Here is a 16,293-nt window from a genome sequence, read left to right on the forward strand (position 1 = left end):
GGCTCCCAGTGAGGCCTCCGCCCCCGCCGCTCCCCCCAGCACCGCGCCCTCGGGCACGGCCAGGCCTCCTGGGTGCAGTGGGCGTCTCCCCTGTGCAGGCTGCACTGGGCACCCGGACTCAGCAGCCAGGGCACGAGGTCCCCACCCACCCCCGTCGGCCGGGCGTGGAAGGCCTTCGGACCGAGGTCCGTGGTCACCGGTGACAGGCTGGCTCCCAGCCTCCGAAGCTGCCGGTGCATCAGCCCCGGCTGCTGTGTAACAAACGGCCCCGAGCCGGCTGCTCCGAACAGCGCGCTGCCGCCTCGGGCTCAGGTGCTGGGGGCTGTGTCCCGGCTCCCTTGGTTGTCAGAACCGTCCCGTGTGTGGACCACTGTCCCAGCGCCTCTGACCCCCGTCCTCGGCGTCTCGGCTCCCAGCGCCCAGGCCAGGCCCCTGGCTCTGCCTGCAACGCCGGGTCCAGTCCTCCTCACACTTCGAACCTCTGACCTCCTCTGCTCAGCTTTCCCCGTGAGGAGCCCGAAGCCTGCTCACCTGACCCCCGCAGGTCCCCCTCCGGGGCTCAGGGCCTGTCCACTCCCCCGCTCGGGGTCAGCAGCTGAGCTCAGGCCCTGCCCCAGCAGCCGCCCCAGCCTCTGCGGCCGAATGCCCCTCTGCCGGGCCCTCCCCCTCGGGGCACCGGTGCCCACAGCTTGGCGTTGGGACCAGGGCAGCGGCCCTCTGTTCTCCGCCGTCTGGAAGGCGCACTGACTGGGGCAGCGGGCGGCCGGGCGTGGCGGCCGCAGCTCCAGCCCGCTTGGTCCGGCCGAGCCGGCTCCCAGGCCCTGGGTCGGGCCCAGCCCACAGGGCAGTCCTCTCCGCCTTCGCTGCTCGCCCGGCTGGGAACAAAGGGCCTGGCCTCCTCCACTTCCTCCGTTCCACGCACGGCTCATCGTTTGAGCCTGACAGGTCCCAGGCCGGACAAGACGCTTTCTTAGGAACGAGCCGTCTTCTGTGGGAGCCCCCTATGGGGGTGACACCTGGTCATTAGGGCTCCCTCGGGGAGCCCGGCACATGTGGCTCAGGGGCTGAGCCACGACCTATGAACCAGGAGGTCACAGCTCGAAGCCCGGTCAGGGCACATGCCCAGGTTGCAGGCTCCATCCCCCGGGGGGGCCTGCAGGAGGCAGCCCGTCCGTGATGTTTCTCTCTCTGTCCGTCTGCTTTCCTCTCTCTACAACCCAATAAAGCCGAAACCGGTGTGGCTCAGTGGACTGAAGGGTCCCGGGTTTGATTCTGGTCAAGGGCATGCACCTTGGTTGTGGGCACATCCCCAGTGGGGGGCTTGCAGGAGGCAGCTGATTGATGATTCTCTCTCATCGATATTTCTCTCTATCCCCCTCTCTTCCTCTCTGTGAAAAATCAATAAAATATATTTAAAAAGACAGTAAAAACAGACAACGTTTCTTAAAGTTCCCTCAGTAAGACCGAGGGCAGCGGTCACAGGACCCGCCCACCTGCCGGAAAGAGCCGCCCTGCAGGGGCTGCACCTGGCTGCCCTGACCTTGGCCCGGCTGGCCGCGCGTGTGCCGGGCGGCCGCTGTTTACCAGCAGGCACCAGAGTGCCCTCGACAGTGACGATCCTGACAGCTTTGCTGAGGCCCCGCCACCTCCCTCCCGACCTCCCGGGAACAGAGCCCGCGTCAGCAGCGCGGCCGGTTAATCATTGACCCACACCATCCGGGGAACCGCCAAGTTCACCCGCCCCGGGGTTAACGGAGGGCAGGGCTTCCCCGGCCCCGGCCCCGGCCCCAGCCCGCCGGCTCTGCTCTGGCGTGAAAAGGTCCATGCTGCGGTGTCCGAGGACCGCCCACACCGCAGCGCGGGGAGGGCCTCCGTGTCCCTCTGGGTCAGGGGCACCGGCCCTCGCTGCTCCTCTCCGGGGGGGGGGGGGCAGCAGGGACAGGCTCAGGCCTCCCCTCCCTCCCTGGGGGCCGTCCCCCTGGGCCACCCCGCCTCCTGAGGGGAGGGTCTGGCAGCGGGCAGGAGGCATGGGAGGGTGGGGGGCAGTGGGGCGGGGGGCTGGTTCCTTCTGGGCAGAGCCCTCAGGTCAGAGCGCAGTGGGCCAGGCTGGGTGCCGCTCCCAGACCAGGGCTCAGAGGCCGGCGTCCCCCTGGCTGGGCAGGTGGCTGCTCTGAGCCCGGAGGGGACGGCAGGGTGGGCCAGCCCTCGAGAAGGCAGCGGCCTCCCCAGCCCTGCACCCCCCCCCCCAGGTCCACCTCCCAGACACAGGCTGGTCCGGCAGCCAGGTGCCCGCGGCCCCGGCCCCACAGCAGGCTCCTCTGGACCAGCCCAGTCCCAGCGGGGGACCAGCAGCCCTTGGTGGGAGTGTGGCGGGACCAGGGGGAACTGTCCAGATCGGGGACGGGGAGGCACAGCAGCGGGCAGCAGCTCCTGGCAGCCCAGGGTGCGGACCACCCTGACCCAGCGCCCGGGCCCCTCCCACAGGGCCCAGCCACGGGGCGCCGTGAGGGCGTCTGTGAACTGACCATCACGTGTGGCAGGTGGACTAACAGGGGCCGAGGCCCGAGAAGCAGGGCAGAGGGCAGAGGGCAGAGGGCAGAGCGCCTGAGTGGCCCCTCAGTGGGCAGTGCTGGGAAGGAGGGAGGAAGGGACAGGAAGTGGGCCGAGGACCGGCCAGGGCAAAGGAGAGTGTCAGGTCTGGGGGAGGGGAGGGATGGGGAGGAGAAGCTGAGCTGGTTCTGAGGCCGGGCGAGGCTGACCCCGCTGGGCTGCTGGGAGCGGGTCCGAGGAGGCCCCAGGGTCAGGAGTGGGGTGCCCAGGTGTGACCGGCACCCGGGAATGCAGAGGAACGGCTGGGCAGAGGGAGGAGGAAGGGGCTCCTGAGGGGCAGGTCACGTGTGGACAGCCGAGGAGGGAAAGGGGTTCGAGGATGAGGCTGAGGCTGCCCTGCCCGCGGGGGAGGGGCCCCCACGGTCAGGCACGGCGCTCAGAGGAGCCTCTGCGGTGGGGCCATGGATGCTCTTCCCGGGGCCCCGGCCTCCACTGGGTTCCCGCCCCGAAGCAGCACCGGCTGCCCCCCACAGCGGGCACTCCTGCCCAGTCCGCAGGCCAGCGCCACGGCAGACAGCACAGGCCCCCAAGCCCCTGCCCGCCGCCCTCCCCAAGGGGTCAGAGCCCTCGAAGGGGTCAGAGCCCTCGAAGGGGTCGAGCCCTCGGGCCAGGAGGCGGGCAGCAGGGATGGAGGGTCACTCACAGCGCTCACTCGCAGCCCCCACAGCCCTGCCCGCCGGCCGGTCGGCCGGGAAGGGGCACAGGAGGCCGGGCAGTGAGGACGCGCGGCCGCTGAGCGCCCTGCCCTCCGGGGCGGGCACCGGCCGAGCGGTTCGGTCCGCGGCTGGGACGTCGGGAAGGCGGGCGCGGGGACCGCCCCGTCCCGCCGCCGGGAGGCCGCCCTCCGGCCGCCCGCGGACTCACCGCCGTGGTGGCTCCGCATCCCGATGGTGCCCCCGGTGTAGATGGCCAGCAGCCGCCGCTCGGGGCCCGCCGCGCGCGCCATGCGGGCCGGACCGGTGGGGGCAGAGGCTGCGGGCGCCGGAGAGGGTGCGGGCGCCGGTGAGGGTGCGGGCGCCGGAGAGGGTGCGGGCGCCGGAGAGGGTGCGGAGCCCGGGACGCGGGGCTGCGGGGCGGCGGGAACGGACTGAGGAGGAGAGCCCAGGGCCGGGGTGGTGGGGCCCGCTGGGCGGGGCCTGCTGGGGGCGGGCGCCCCCGCCTGGCGGCGCAGGAGGGAACTCTGGAGCTGGGTCTCCCCGAAAGTAGGGGAGGGGTGGGCCTGCGGGGCTGGAGGGGCACCTGCTTGGGGGCGGGGAGGGGCGGGGCCTATCGGGACGGGCGGGGCCTGGTGGGAGGGGCCTATTGGGTGGGCGGGGTCTGGAGGGCGGGGCGGGGCCTGTGGGGCTAGGGAGGCGGGCCGGAGGGTGAGGCGGGGCCTATTGGGGAGGGGCGGGGCCTGGTGGGGAAGGGGCCTATTGGGGATAGGCGGGGCCAAGCGGGTGGGGCGGGGCCTGGCTGGAGGGGCGCGGCCTGAGCGCTGGGGATCCGTGTCTGGGGCCAGGGACAGGGGTGCAGGCTGTGCCCCGCAGACAGTAGCATCAGCAGCCGCAGGGATCCGGTGCCCAGCAGCCTGGCGCTGTTAACCACCTTGGGGTCCACTCCATGGGGTGGTCGGGCCTGGGCAGAAACCCCAGGCCGCCCCTCGCACCCAGTCCAGAAGGACCCCCAGGGCAGGGCGGGAAGGAAGGTGCAGGGTCCGAGGAACGATTTGGAGCTGCCCGTTCCCGGCACAGCCCAGGCCGCCCACGGTTTGGGAAGAGCCCGGATTGTGGTTCTACGGAAGTTACTGTGATCCTGGTCATAAGTAAGTCCCTTCCCGGTCACCTGGGCGCTGCCTGGGGGGGTGGGGTCTGTATTAGGTTGGGGGGTCTGTGTTAGTTTGGGGGGTCTGTGCTAGTTTGGGGGGTATTAGTTTGGGGGTCTGTATTAATGTGGGGGATTTGTATTAGTTTTGGGGGTCTGTATTAGTTTTGGAGGGTCTGTATTAGTTTTGGAGGGTCTGTATTAGTTTTGGGGGGTCTGCATTAGTTTGGGGGGTCTGTGTTGGTTTGGGGGTCTGTATTAGTGTGGGGGTCTGTGTTGGTTTGGGGGTCTGTATTAGTGTGGGGGTCTGTGTTGGTTTGGGGGTCTGTATTAGTGTGGGGGTCTGTGTTGGTTTGGGGGTCTGTATTAGTGTGGGGGTCTGTGTTGGTTTGGGGGTATTAGTTTGGGGGTCTGTATTAGTTTTGGGGGGTCTGTATTGGTTTGCTCCAGCCACCTCAGCAGGAGGGCAGAAGGCAGCTTGTTCACAGAGGGTCTCAGTCCTGGGGGCTGGGATCTGAGCTGGGCAGGCCGGTCTCCTCCCCAGGCCCCTCGTCACTGATCCCGGTGTCTGTGCCCAAACCCCCTCTCCCAGGTCACCACTTGGCCTCTGTTCACTCCAGCCCCCTAAGGCTGGGGTAGGGAGGGGCCGCTCCTGCTCGGCTGCAGCTCCCTGGGCCTCGCTCGGTGCTCTCACCGTCACGCCGGCTGGCAGTGGTTTACTGGATGTGACTCCAAAGCGCAGGAAGATGCGCACAGACAAATGGGACACAGCTGCCCAAATGGTCTGTGCACCGAGGACACGGGGCAGGGGGAGAAGCCACGTGTGGGCCCGGGAAGACGTGGCCAGCACAGCCCATTGGGCCGGAGCGCTGTCCGGACCCAGCAGCCGCTCCGGGATGGCCCAGGTGCGGGGGGTCCGGGGACACACGTGCCTGTGCTCACAGCTGCCCTCCCGCAGCCGAGGGGAGCCCGGGGCCTGAGGACGGGGATGAACGGAGCCGGGGTGCCCCCTCGGACACGCCGCCTGGAGAGCCTGCCCGGAGCCCAGGAGGCCTGGCCTGTGAGGACGGGGATGAACGGAGCCGGGGTGCCCCCTCGGACACGCCGCCCAGAGAGCCTGCCCGGAGCCCAGGAGGCTTGGCCTGTGAGGACGGGGATGAACGGAGCCGGGGTGCCCCCTCGGACACGCCGCCCGGAGAGCCTGCCCGGAGCCGCAGGAGGCCTGGCCTGTGTGCGGGGAGAAGCCAGTCCGGGCGACGGCGGCTCCCTGCTCACAGGAGGGACCGGTCTGAGCGGGACGCGGGTGGGAGTGGGGCGGGGAGGTGGGGGCCTCTTTATGGGGCGTTCCAGACAGCGCGATGCGAGTCCTGGAGACGGTCTCAGCAATGTCCGGAACATGTAGCCGGTTACCCTGGAAAACGCTGCTTTCCACTCCGTAAAGGGAGTCGGACAGACCAGGAAAGCATGTCCATCAGCAGGTCTGGCCGAGGACCGTCTCCTGAAGGACAGCGAACTACCCCGCTCCCCACTGGGGGTTCCGGCAGCGAGAACAGGAGCAGGAGCCGCCCTGCCTGTCCTCAGGGCCCTCTGCTGGCAGGGCCTGGCGTGGCCCCCTGAGGCAGGAGGCGCCGGGCAGGGCTCCAGGGCAGGGCCATGGCTCCGGGGCCTGTGTGTGTGTAAGTGACCGCACCGCTGGGTGCCCAGAAGGCCCCTCGGGCATCGCCGTCTGCCCAGGAGGCCGCTCCCAGCAGCTTCACTCCTCAGGGCCGTCAGCGGAGAGCGAGCGAGCTCACAGCCCAGCAAGGAGGCGGCTGCAGACACCAGGCCCACGAATCGGACCAGGCAGGCGAGGCCAGTGACGTGGGCGTGTGGCGGACTGCTGTGGAGACGGTTACCCCGTGCGGCTGGCTGCACGGGGTGGGGTCAGCGGCATCCGCCGAACCAGGCCTCAGACCTGACGTGAATTCCTAATCACCGCGAAGGGACAGCCCCCGCCGGGCAGAGCCACGTGGCGGGGCAGTAGGGAGGGTGGGCCACGCCCCTCTGGATAAGCCACCGCCATCGCGCCCGGGACGTGCTCCTGTCGCCGATGAGAACGCTCGGCGGGAACTCCTCCTCGACGTGTCCGACCTCGTTTCCCGAACGAGGTGTCCCCGTGCCAACGGTTTGCCAGCTCGTGGGGGGCTCCAGGCCTGCCGCCAGCGACCCTGCGGGGCTGAGGTGGCAGTGCCCCCGTCCTGACGCCCCGATTCATGAGGAGACAGCGCCCCGCCCCTGGAATTGGGGGCTGAAACCCAAGCACGAGCAGCTCACTCCGGACGCTGAAGCGAGAAGACAGCCTGTGAGGCTGACAGGCAGTTCCAACCCCAGGTCTCCAAGAGCAGCCCTTGTGCAGGCCCTCCTTGTGCCCTGGCCCATGTGCTCAATGGTTAGAGCGCTGGCCTGTGAACTGAAGGGTCACAGTTTCCATTCTGGGTTGCAGGTTCGATCCCCAGCCCTCAGGTCCAGGTCCACACTCACCACTGAGCCACACTGGCGGCGAGGCCTCTTTTAAAAGGCAGCTCTGCGAACAGCCCTGCACCCGTGGCCACAGGGCTCAGCTGGCTCCTGCCCGGCAGCGGGCTCCGTCAGGGCACAGGCCCGGTGGTGGCTCCATCCCCAGTGTGGGGTGGGCAGGCAGGAGGCCTCACTGATGTTTCTCTCTCCCCCTCTCCCTTACACTCTAAAATCAATAACAACATTAAAAAATAAGCCTATATTCCTTTATCGGTTTTATAACTTTGGACTTTTTTGGGGGTTAAAATACATTTCCGTCTCCTGATGTAAAAATGTCAGAAACAGAAACTGAGTCTAATGCTTTATTGTCTGAACAGATGCAGCTGCCAGTAACCTCCGATTTCCAAAATGGGAGCTGAGAATTGTAACTGAGATGAAAACCAAAATCACACAAAACTCAAGTTCCTTTTCCTGAACTCAGACATGTTCCCTCCTGGACAGACTGGAGGACCCGGGCGTGCAGAGCAGCTGTGGCACGTGGCGGGGCAGGGCGGGGACAAAGGGGACAGACACGCGAGCTCGGCTGCTGAGCTTCCTCGGACAGCAGACACGGCTCCATCCGGGCGAGGCTTTCAGAGGTTCTGTTTTCAGGTGAGACAGGCGGGTCCCTGCCAGGAGCAGGGACAGCTCAGACACCGGCCTGGAGGTGGCCGCCGGCCCGGCGCCCGGCGCCTAGGAGCTGAGCAGGATCAGCCGGTGCAGCTGGTACAGGAAGGGGCTCTTGCCCCGGCCGCCCTCCCGCTCCGCCTGCTCCATGACCAGCTTCGGGTCCACCTGTGGCACAGAAGCACCCGTCAGCCGTGGACGGGCCCCGAGGAGCCGCGTGCAGGGAGAACGCACGCACAGGCACACGCACACGCACAGGCACAGGCACACGCACAGGCACACGCACAGGCACACACACACGCACACGCACACACACAGGCACAGGCACACGCACAGGCACACGCACACACACGCACACGCATAGGCACACGCACACACACACACAGGCACACGCACACGCACAGGCACACACACGCACACGCACACACACACAGGCACACGAACAGGCACACGCACACGCGCACAGGCACATGCACACGCACACGCACAGGCACACACACAGGCACACGCACACGCACAGGCACACGCACAGGCACAGGCACACGCACACGCACACGCACACACACAGGCGGGAGGCAGCAGAAGTGCGTTCCCAGGTCACCCCGCCCAGCCCAGCCCCGCTGAGTGACCTGCCTTCAAACCCACTGAACGGCCCGGAGCCGCCCCCAGGCCCCCCGCGCTGTGTGGGCGTGGCGTGCGTGACTTCGCTGGAAGCATACGAAGCAGCACGTTCTCTGTTTTGTTTTTCAGGGGAGAGCGCGGACGCAGTCCCCCACCACCAACCATGCAGTCGAGTTTCCACATTTGGGAAATCGCAGGGGTCAGCACACGGGTGCCACGGGTAAGCCCCGCCCTGGGAAAGCCACCTTCGCGGCCATGGTCTCTCCCTGCCAGGGAAGTCACATCTCCTAAAGCGCTGACCGGCCTCACAGCGAAGTTCTGCTCCGAGCTTCACCCCGGGAAACGGCGGGTGGCTGGCCCCACCCCGGGGCCCGCAGAGCCCGTCCCCGCGGAGCGGGCTGGGACGGCCCTGAGGCTCCGACGACGAAGCCGGTCACAGGCACACAGAGCGAGGGCACGTGGCCTGGGGAGGGCCCTTCACCAGACACCCCGCTCTGGGCTAAAGCTCAGACCCTCCTGGGCCCATCTCCGGGACCCCACATTGCACCCCGTTCTCCGCCCTTCCCAGGAGAGGCCCAGGGGCGGAGGGCCCCGCCGAGGCTTTGATGCTAAGGCTGAGCTGGGCCCAGGTTCCCTGCTGAGGCCGGGAGGTGACCAGGGTTGGACGCGGGGGTGCGGGTGGGACCACACAGCTGGAGGGTGGGTGTGCAGGGGCGGGAGCAGGGTCGGCACCTAGGGCCCCTTCCCAGCCTCCAGCCTCTGAGCCCCTGAGCGAATGGCTGCTGGCTGGCCCGCCCGGGAGGTGCTGTGACAGCGGGAGCCAGGACAGGGACACTCAGACCTTCTGCTCCACCCACAGCCCCAGGCAGGACCAGGCCGGTGTCGGGTCCAGAAAGGGGGAGGGGGTCTGGGGGAGGAGAGGTCTGTGCGGCCTCGATAACCAGCCGCCTGCTCTCGGGCCGCTGCCCCTCACCTGGTTCCACTCGTACGGCTTCTCAGGCCACTTGGGGGCCGTCCTCGCTCTCGGCTTCAGCTGACAGAACAAACTAGAAGTTGGGAAAGAGAATCAGTCATCCACTGCGCTTTCCTAAAGAGCCAACCCTGCACCTGCCCTCGGATTCGCTGCGACCTCGCACACAGAGCAGGCTCAGGGTGCGGCTGGCCACGCAGGCCCCACGGCCCCGCACTCACGCCTCTCGAGCATGGTGACCAGCCGGACGCCCCACAGCACAACCCTGACGGGCGCCGCCCACGGCAGTTCTCTCTGGGCCACACCCACAGGCTACCTTACCTGCGACACGTATGTGTTTTCCTGAGGAGCAGGGAGGAGAGTGAACCAAACCAGCCTCTCTCCCGGCAGCTCCAGCTCCGCCGCCACTGTCAGTGCCCACAGCCAGGACACCACCCACCTGCTCGCACAGCTCAGGGTGCTGTCTGGCGGAGGGCCCTGCCACCAGCCCCGGTCTGGCTGGGTTTGGCCTTGGGGGTCCAGGCAGCAGGGGGAGGGGGGTCAGGAGGCTTGTCCCTGACCTTCCTGGGGGAGGCTCACAGGCCGAGCTCAGCCTGCAGGCCCTGCCCCCAGGGACCCACTGCCACTGCACCTGGAAAGGGTCCCTCGGCTCCATTTTTCTCAGGTCACCCAACGTGAGGGTGCCCAGCTCCTGCCCAGGCGGCTGCTCCCGCTGAGCCGGGGCCTGGCCCAGAGGGTCTGTTACCGCCGCCCAGCCTACCCTGCCCGGACTCCTGGAGGGCCAGAGGCTGGGCTGGAGGGAGCGCACTCACCCCAGCAGCTTCTGGCGGACGCTGTCCTGCAGCTGCGCCACCCGCTCGGGGCCCAGGTGCCTGGCCCCGTTGGGCCCGTCGCACACCAGCTTGTTGATGGTGGCCCGCAGGATGTTGATCTGCAGAGGGAGGAGCAGAGTGCCCGGTGGCCCTGGGGCAGCGGCTCACTGCGGCTCCCGCTCAGCATGGCACAGAGCCTCACACACACACACACACACCCCCTCCTCTCCCAGCAAATTCAGACACAGTCCCTTCCACTGCCACTGCTGTCACTTAAGAAATTAACAAAAAAGCAAAAATCAGCAACAAAGGTTCCTGAGCACAAGACCCTCCCTGAGCCTGGAGCCCCGTGCCTGTGAGCACACGCTGCCCCGCGGACGTCTGCGGGAGCCTGTGAGGAGCGGCTGGGGGCCCTGCGGGAGCCCACGGTGTGCGGCCTGGCTGCCTCTGCCTCCGCGGGAGGAGCGGGCCTCTGCGTCCCCACAGCCTGAGCGGCCGCTGCGCTGTCGGCGCCCAGGGGCACAGGAGCCGGACCGCCGCCCGGCGGGGGGGAGGGGGACACGCAGGAGCAGCTCACCTCCACCACGTCCTCCACGCTGAAGCGCACGTCGAAGGCCAGCTCCATGTCGTGCTCGGGCAGGATGGGCGCCCCGGTGGCCGGGCTCCAGCCCAGGCCGCAGAGGGCTCCGGTGTAGCTCTTCCCGTCCGGGTCCACCCTGGGCGACGAGAGACGGGGCTGGCACTGCTTCCATGAGGACAGAGCTGACCCCGGGTCCAGGCCACAAGCGGGGTGCACAGTCATCAATGACATGGTGGCCGACCACGCCTAGAGCCCCACTTCTCCCCGTGAGCAGACGAGGCGCCGTGTCTGTGCCCGCCGCTGCCCGCCGCCCCCGCGATCCCCCCCCCCCCCGGCGCCTCCTTGGTGAGGCTGGACAAGGGGCACCTGGGCGGCACTGCCTGGGCTCTTGCTGACAACTAGCTGCTAGACATTGAGCCACGCTCACAAGCCACAAACCCAGCGCAGCCTTCACAGCGTCAGAGCCACGTGCCAGCTCCACCTGTCTCCTCTGCCTGTGGCATTCGCACTCCTGGGGAGGCCGCGTGGACCTGCCTGAGCCTTAGCTGCCCTCAGCCAAGGTGCCCGCCGGCACAGGCTCCCGCCGGCACAGGGCACCGGCCAGCACAGGCTCCCGCCGGCACAGGGCTCCCGCCGGCATAGGCTCCCGCCAGCACAGGGCGCCCGCCGGCACAGGGTGCCCACCAGCACAGGCTCCCGCCAGCACAGGGCGCCCGCTGGCACAGGGTGCCCACCAGCACAAGCTCTCGCCGGCACAGGGCGCCCGCCGGCACAGGGTGCCCACCGGCACAGGCTCCCGCCAGCACAGGGCACCGGCCAGCACAGGGCACCGGCCAGCAGCAGGTGTGTCGTGGCCGGTGGTCCTCCCCGGGGCCACCCGGTGGTCCTCCTGGGCCGGCGTACCTGAGCTCCATCACCGGGGCGAACAGCATGCCGAGCAGGGCGGGCAGCCCGGGGATGTGCGGCAGCAGGGACGTCTCCCTCAGCAGCATGGTGGACCCTGAGGACAGGCGTGCGGGTCCGTGCACAAGCCCCACTGCCACCCTGGCCCCACAGGCACACCCGCAGCCACGGGCCCCATGGCCGGCCCCTCAGCCCTGCAGACCGACGCCTGGTCCCAGGGCTCAGCCGCAGCCGTGGCGGGACCTCTGCTCGGGCCTTCTCCCCTCCTCCTCGCCAGGCGGGGGTCTGCAGGGCCGGGACTTGGCTGGCTCCTCTTCGCAGCGCAGACGGTGAGGATGAGGGGGCAGCTGCTCTGGGGCAGGAGAGGCCGAGGCTCCCCTCTCAGACCGGCCTCCGCCCACCGCTCAGGGAGCAGCCCAGACCACGCGATGCACCACCCCCAGGACAGCGGCCTGCTGGAGGGCTGTAGGGGGAGAGGAGCGGGGGGAGGGGGGTGAACCGGAGGGGGGAGGAGCCGGAGGGCCCCGCCGCACTCACCCGTGGCGTTGACGGAAAGCGAGGCAGCCACCAGCACCCGCTGGTGCAGGTCCTCGGGGGCGTCGCTGATGGCCACCGAGTTGATGCTCTCCTTCTCGATCCAAACGCGCCTGGGAGGAGGGCACAGCCGTGGTCCCGCCTGGGCGTGTGGCTGCCCACTGCCCTCTCCCTCCCACCTCCGCCAGACAGGCACCCCGGGGAGGGAGGGGCAGAGAACTCCCACATCACCTGCAGACACCCCCCACGCCCACGGAGAGGAGAAAGTGGTGGGCTCTGGGCGCAGCATGGACGCCGTGCAGCCCACAGGCCCCCCGGGACCCTTCCGCCTGAAACCCAGGGCACACCGGAGCGCCGCCGTGGTCCCCTGGCTGCCGTGCGGCTGAGGTGCTCAGCCAGCAGGCCTGGGCGGGAGTCTCACTTCTAACAAGGCCCAGACCCCGTGCTGCCGGTCCAGGGCCTGAGGGGCAGGCTCCCCTGCAGCCAGTGACCCAGGAAAACGCACGCAGGAGGGCTGCCCCGGCACCGCCACTGCACCAGCCGCAACCCTCTGCTCCCACCAACCCCTCCGCGAGGGGCTCTCCGGGGAGGCACACCTGCGCCGACGCTCCCACCTGGTCCCCTCTCCCCACACCCCGTGGCCGCCGCACTGAGCCTCAGGTCTCTGACAGCCTCCCTGGGGGGCCTCCGGGGCTTTCTCCGTGCTGTGGCCCCAGGCCTCGTCAGCTGCCGTGTGAGACCACTTCCCCTGCAGGCCACCGACTGCACTGTTCGCTACGGCCCCACTGCGCCGACCTCAGCCTGGGGCCGTCTGAACGCGCTGAGCGACGACAGCGAGGGCAGAAAAAAACAAGTCTTTGGTGGAAAATACTCAGAAACATCTTGCACAGTATGGGGGGGGCAATGTTAAAATATATACACAGATAATAATTTAATAAAAAAATATTAAAAAACAAAACAAAACATCTTGCACAGAACGGCTGTCAGATCGGAGGGAGGGAGGGAGGGAGGGAGGGAGGGAGGGAGGGGAGTTAGAAAAGGTAACGGGCGCTCACACGGTGGGGTACAGGGAGCCATTTCTGGGAGCAGAGTGACCGTCCACGGGGACGAGGGAACCGTACCTGAACTTGGATATTCTGGTCACACTGTGGCACTTCAGCTCGTAGGGGTTAAAGGGCCCGTGCAGAACTACCTGTCACACAACACACACGTTACCAGGAAGCAAGACACCCCTGCACGTGCACTTAAGCCCAAAGCAGCTCTGTTCTAAAAAGAAAGATGCCCGCTGATGTTCTGTCTCCCTCCTCTCTGAGAGCAACACGAAGCTTTTAAAGCAGCCACGTCCTCGAGATCAGCAGGAGTAGTGCTCCAAGGTCCTCGTCTGACTCCTCCCTCGCCACGCACACTGCAGAGCCGCTGCCAAGGCCACGCGAGCACTCAGCCCCGGGGGGGGGGGGGGGGGCATCCCCTCCCGCAGTGCCCAGGCGGTGGGCAGGCAGCGCGGAGCGGCGGGCCCGGCAGGACAGGGTGGGGACGCCGCAGCCGGTGCCTCCCCCCTCGGGCAGGCCACAGGAACCCAATGTCCGCTGTTTCCTCCCATACACAAGCTGCTCGCCTTGGGAAAGGCTGGTCTGAAAAAGGACTAGCCCTGCTGGTGTGGCTCGGTGGCTGAGAGGGTCAGCCTGCACCGTGAAGGGTCTCGTGTTCGAGTCCCAGTCAAGGGTACTTGCGTGGGTTGTGGTTCGCTCCCCACCCCCAGTCGAGACACAACCAATGTGTCTCTTTCACATCAATGTTTCTCTCCATCTCCCTCCCTCCCTCTCTGAAAAGCAATGGAAAAACATCCTCAGATGAGGATTAACAAAAACATATCTATGTAAAAAGCCAGCGACCAGAACACTGTAATGACCACAAGGCTGGTAGCTATGACGCCCTCTGCAGCCAGCAAATTGGCCCGACTGGGGAGAGGCCCCTGCTCCTAGCCGGCCCCGCCCAGATTGGCCCATAGCCCCTCCCCCCACCAGCTCCGCCCCCAATTGGCCCCTCCACTTTGATCAGGGGCGGGACCTGCTGCCCAGTCCTGATCAGTCCCCGATCAGGAGGTCCCAGCTGGCCAACCTCCCGCTGTCTCCTCCGGATAGGCCTGACTGGGGCCGGCCTGCCAGACCCCACCGTGCACGAATTCGTGCACTGGGCCTCTCTAGTGACTGAATAACACACACTGCTTATTTACTGTGTTTGAGAAAGACGAGTCCAAGCGTTCCCTACAGCAAACCCCAAGTTTCTCTTGGTGACAGGCTCCCGGGGGACGAGGCCGGGGAGCCAGGAGAACGGCCGTGCCCGTGCCCACCTGGGCTGGCAGTGCGAGTGAGGCCGGAGGTACCTTGTGGTTTGGGGGCCCCAGCTTGTTGGAGGAGAAGCTGTCCAGCAAGACCCGGATCAGGTGCTTCTCACTGTCCTTCGTGGGGGAGGGCGAGCACGTGTTGGCCACGTGTTCTGATTTGGAAAAGAGACCCTTGAGAGCTTCGTGGCTTTGCTGAACGGAAGCAGAGAAGCTTGTCTTACTACAGGAAAGTGGGTCAAAGCCCTCTGTCCAACTAACCCGTGTTTCCGAGGCGGGACCTCTCGCAGCCGACCTCCGGGACGGAGGCTCCAGAGTGACGGCCAAAGACACCGTCACCCACACAGGAGCGGGCCGGGCTTCCCCAGGGCTCGGCCACGCCGCACTGCCCCGCCGCCGGCGCCGAGGGCGAGGGGTGTGCGAGCAAGAAGCCGGCAGAGTGCTTTCCGCACACGCGGTGCCGACCGCTGGGGATGTCACCGGGACCGGAAGTGTGTCTAGGATGGGACCCCACGGGCAGCTCTAGCTCACGACCCCCCACCCCTCTCCCCGCAGGGTCACAGCTGAACCCCGCCTGCCACAGCAGCCTCACTGCGCCCTCTACACCACAGACCCAGAGACCCCGCTGCAGGGAGGGCTGTGACGTTTTAAATGTTTGAATGACAGGAAACAGGCACCACCACCGGCCACCACAGTCTGAGGACCCAGCGGACCCAGAGGGCACCCAGGTCCTCACAGGACGCCCCCTCCCGGCCCCCAGGCCTGCGCACCCGGGACTCGTAGCACTCCTCGGCCAGCTCGGCGTGGCCCTCCTCGATGAGCACGTCCCGGACGTTGACGAAGTCCTGCAGCCCCGAGGACAGGTACAGGTCCACGTGCAGGACGCTGTGCACCACCGAGAAGACCTTGACGAGCAGCGCGCGGCCGCTGACCAGGGCGGCGAAGCGCCGGCTGGCCTCTCCGCTCCAGTGCTCGCCGCACACCAGGGACCGCGCCGACGGGCGCAGCCTGCAGACCTTGAACTCCAGCGCCTGCGGGCGAGGGCAGGGCTGGCCAGGTCTGAGCCATCCGCCCCAGGGTCTGCCCTGTGGCTCACGGCGCTCTCATAAACCCACCCTAGCCCGGTCCAGCGGATCGAGGGTCAAGCTGGTCCCATAAACCCGGAAGTCACCAGCTCTGTTCCCTTCAGGGCATCGGCCCAGATCTCCGGGGGTCCCCGTGGGGGCGTGCAGGAGGCAGCTGATGGATGATTCTCTCACATGGAAGTGTCTACCTCTCTCCCCCTCTCTCACGTTCTGCAACCAATAAAAAAGCACCTGGGCTGAAACCGGTTTGGCTCAGTGGATAGAGCGTCGGCCTGCGGACTGAAAGGTCCCGGGTTCGATTCCAGTCAAGGGCATGTACCTTGGCTGCAGGCACATCCCCGGTAGGGGGTGTGCAAGAGGCAGCTGGTCGATGTTTCTCTCTCATCGATGTTTCTAGCTCTCTATCCCTCTTCCTTCCTCTCTGTAAAAATCAATAAAATATATATTTTAAAGAAAGCACCCGAACTGAGCGAGGCTCCCGGGGAGAGGCCTGGGCTGGCTCCTCAGCAGCAATGCAGGTGCAGGAGGCCTACTCATCCTGACAGACAGCCGTCCGTCTGTCTCCAGCCGCCAGAAGTCGCCTGGTTTCAATAGGACCAGAAACCTGTACCAACTATGAAACCGTCCACGTATTTAACTCCACGACCAACACTGGCAAAAATGCCCGCAGCGACACACGTGCAGGAAAAGCAGAGCCCGATCGGGTGGGGTGGCAGGAGCCCGCCCACCTGGAAGGGAAGCTCGAGAAGCTGGCTGGGGATCTCCATCAGCAGGTCCAGGGCCACGTGGGACTTGTTGCCGTAGTCCACGAAAAACACCTGCAGGCAGGGGCGCACGTCAGCACGAGGCCCGGCGGCTCCTCCGTGTCCTCC

General features: G+C 67.0%; 1 protein-coding gene across 1 annotated transcript in view; it reads right to left on the bottom strand.

The window, feature by feature from the left end:
• Positions 1–7,325: 7,325 nt before the first annotated feature.
• Positions 7,326–16,293, bottom strand: part of TDRD9 (tudor domain containing 9) — a gene marked incomplete at its 5' end in the record, with an annotated part of 44,937 nt that continues 35,969 nt past the window's right edge. The window contains 10 exons of the mRNA XM_084860838.1: positions 7,326–7,743; positions 9,170–9,242; positions 9,979–10,097; positions 10,556–10,694; positions 11,462–11,558; positions 11,999–12,108; positions 13,117–13,187; positions 14,379–14,531; positions 15,107–15,367; positions 16,150–16,239. Of these exons, the coding sequence (XP_084716964.1) occupies positions 7,642–7,743; positions 9,170–9,242; positions 9,979–10,097; positions 10,556–10,694; positions 11,462–11,558; positions 11,999–12,108; positions 13,117–13,187; positions 14,379–14,531; positions 15,107–15,367; positions 16,150–16,239 (1,215 nt within the window). The 3' untranslated portion in view covers positions 7,326–7,641. The remainder of the gene's footprint in view (positions 7,744–9,169; positions 9,243–9,978; positions 10,098–10,555; positions 10,695–11,461; positions 11,559–11,998; positions 12,109–13,116; positions 13,188–14,378; positions 14,532–15,106; positions 15,368–16,149; positions 16,240–16,293) is intronic.

This window comes from Pipistrellus hanaki (genome assembly GCF_964339955.1).
Source record: "Pipistrellus hanaki genome assembly, chromosome: 1".
NCBI classification, from domain to species: domain Eukaryota; kingdom Metazoa; phylum Chordata; class Mammalia; order Chiroptera; family Vespertilionidae; genus Pipistrellus; species Pipistrellus hanaki.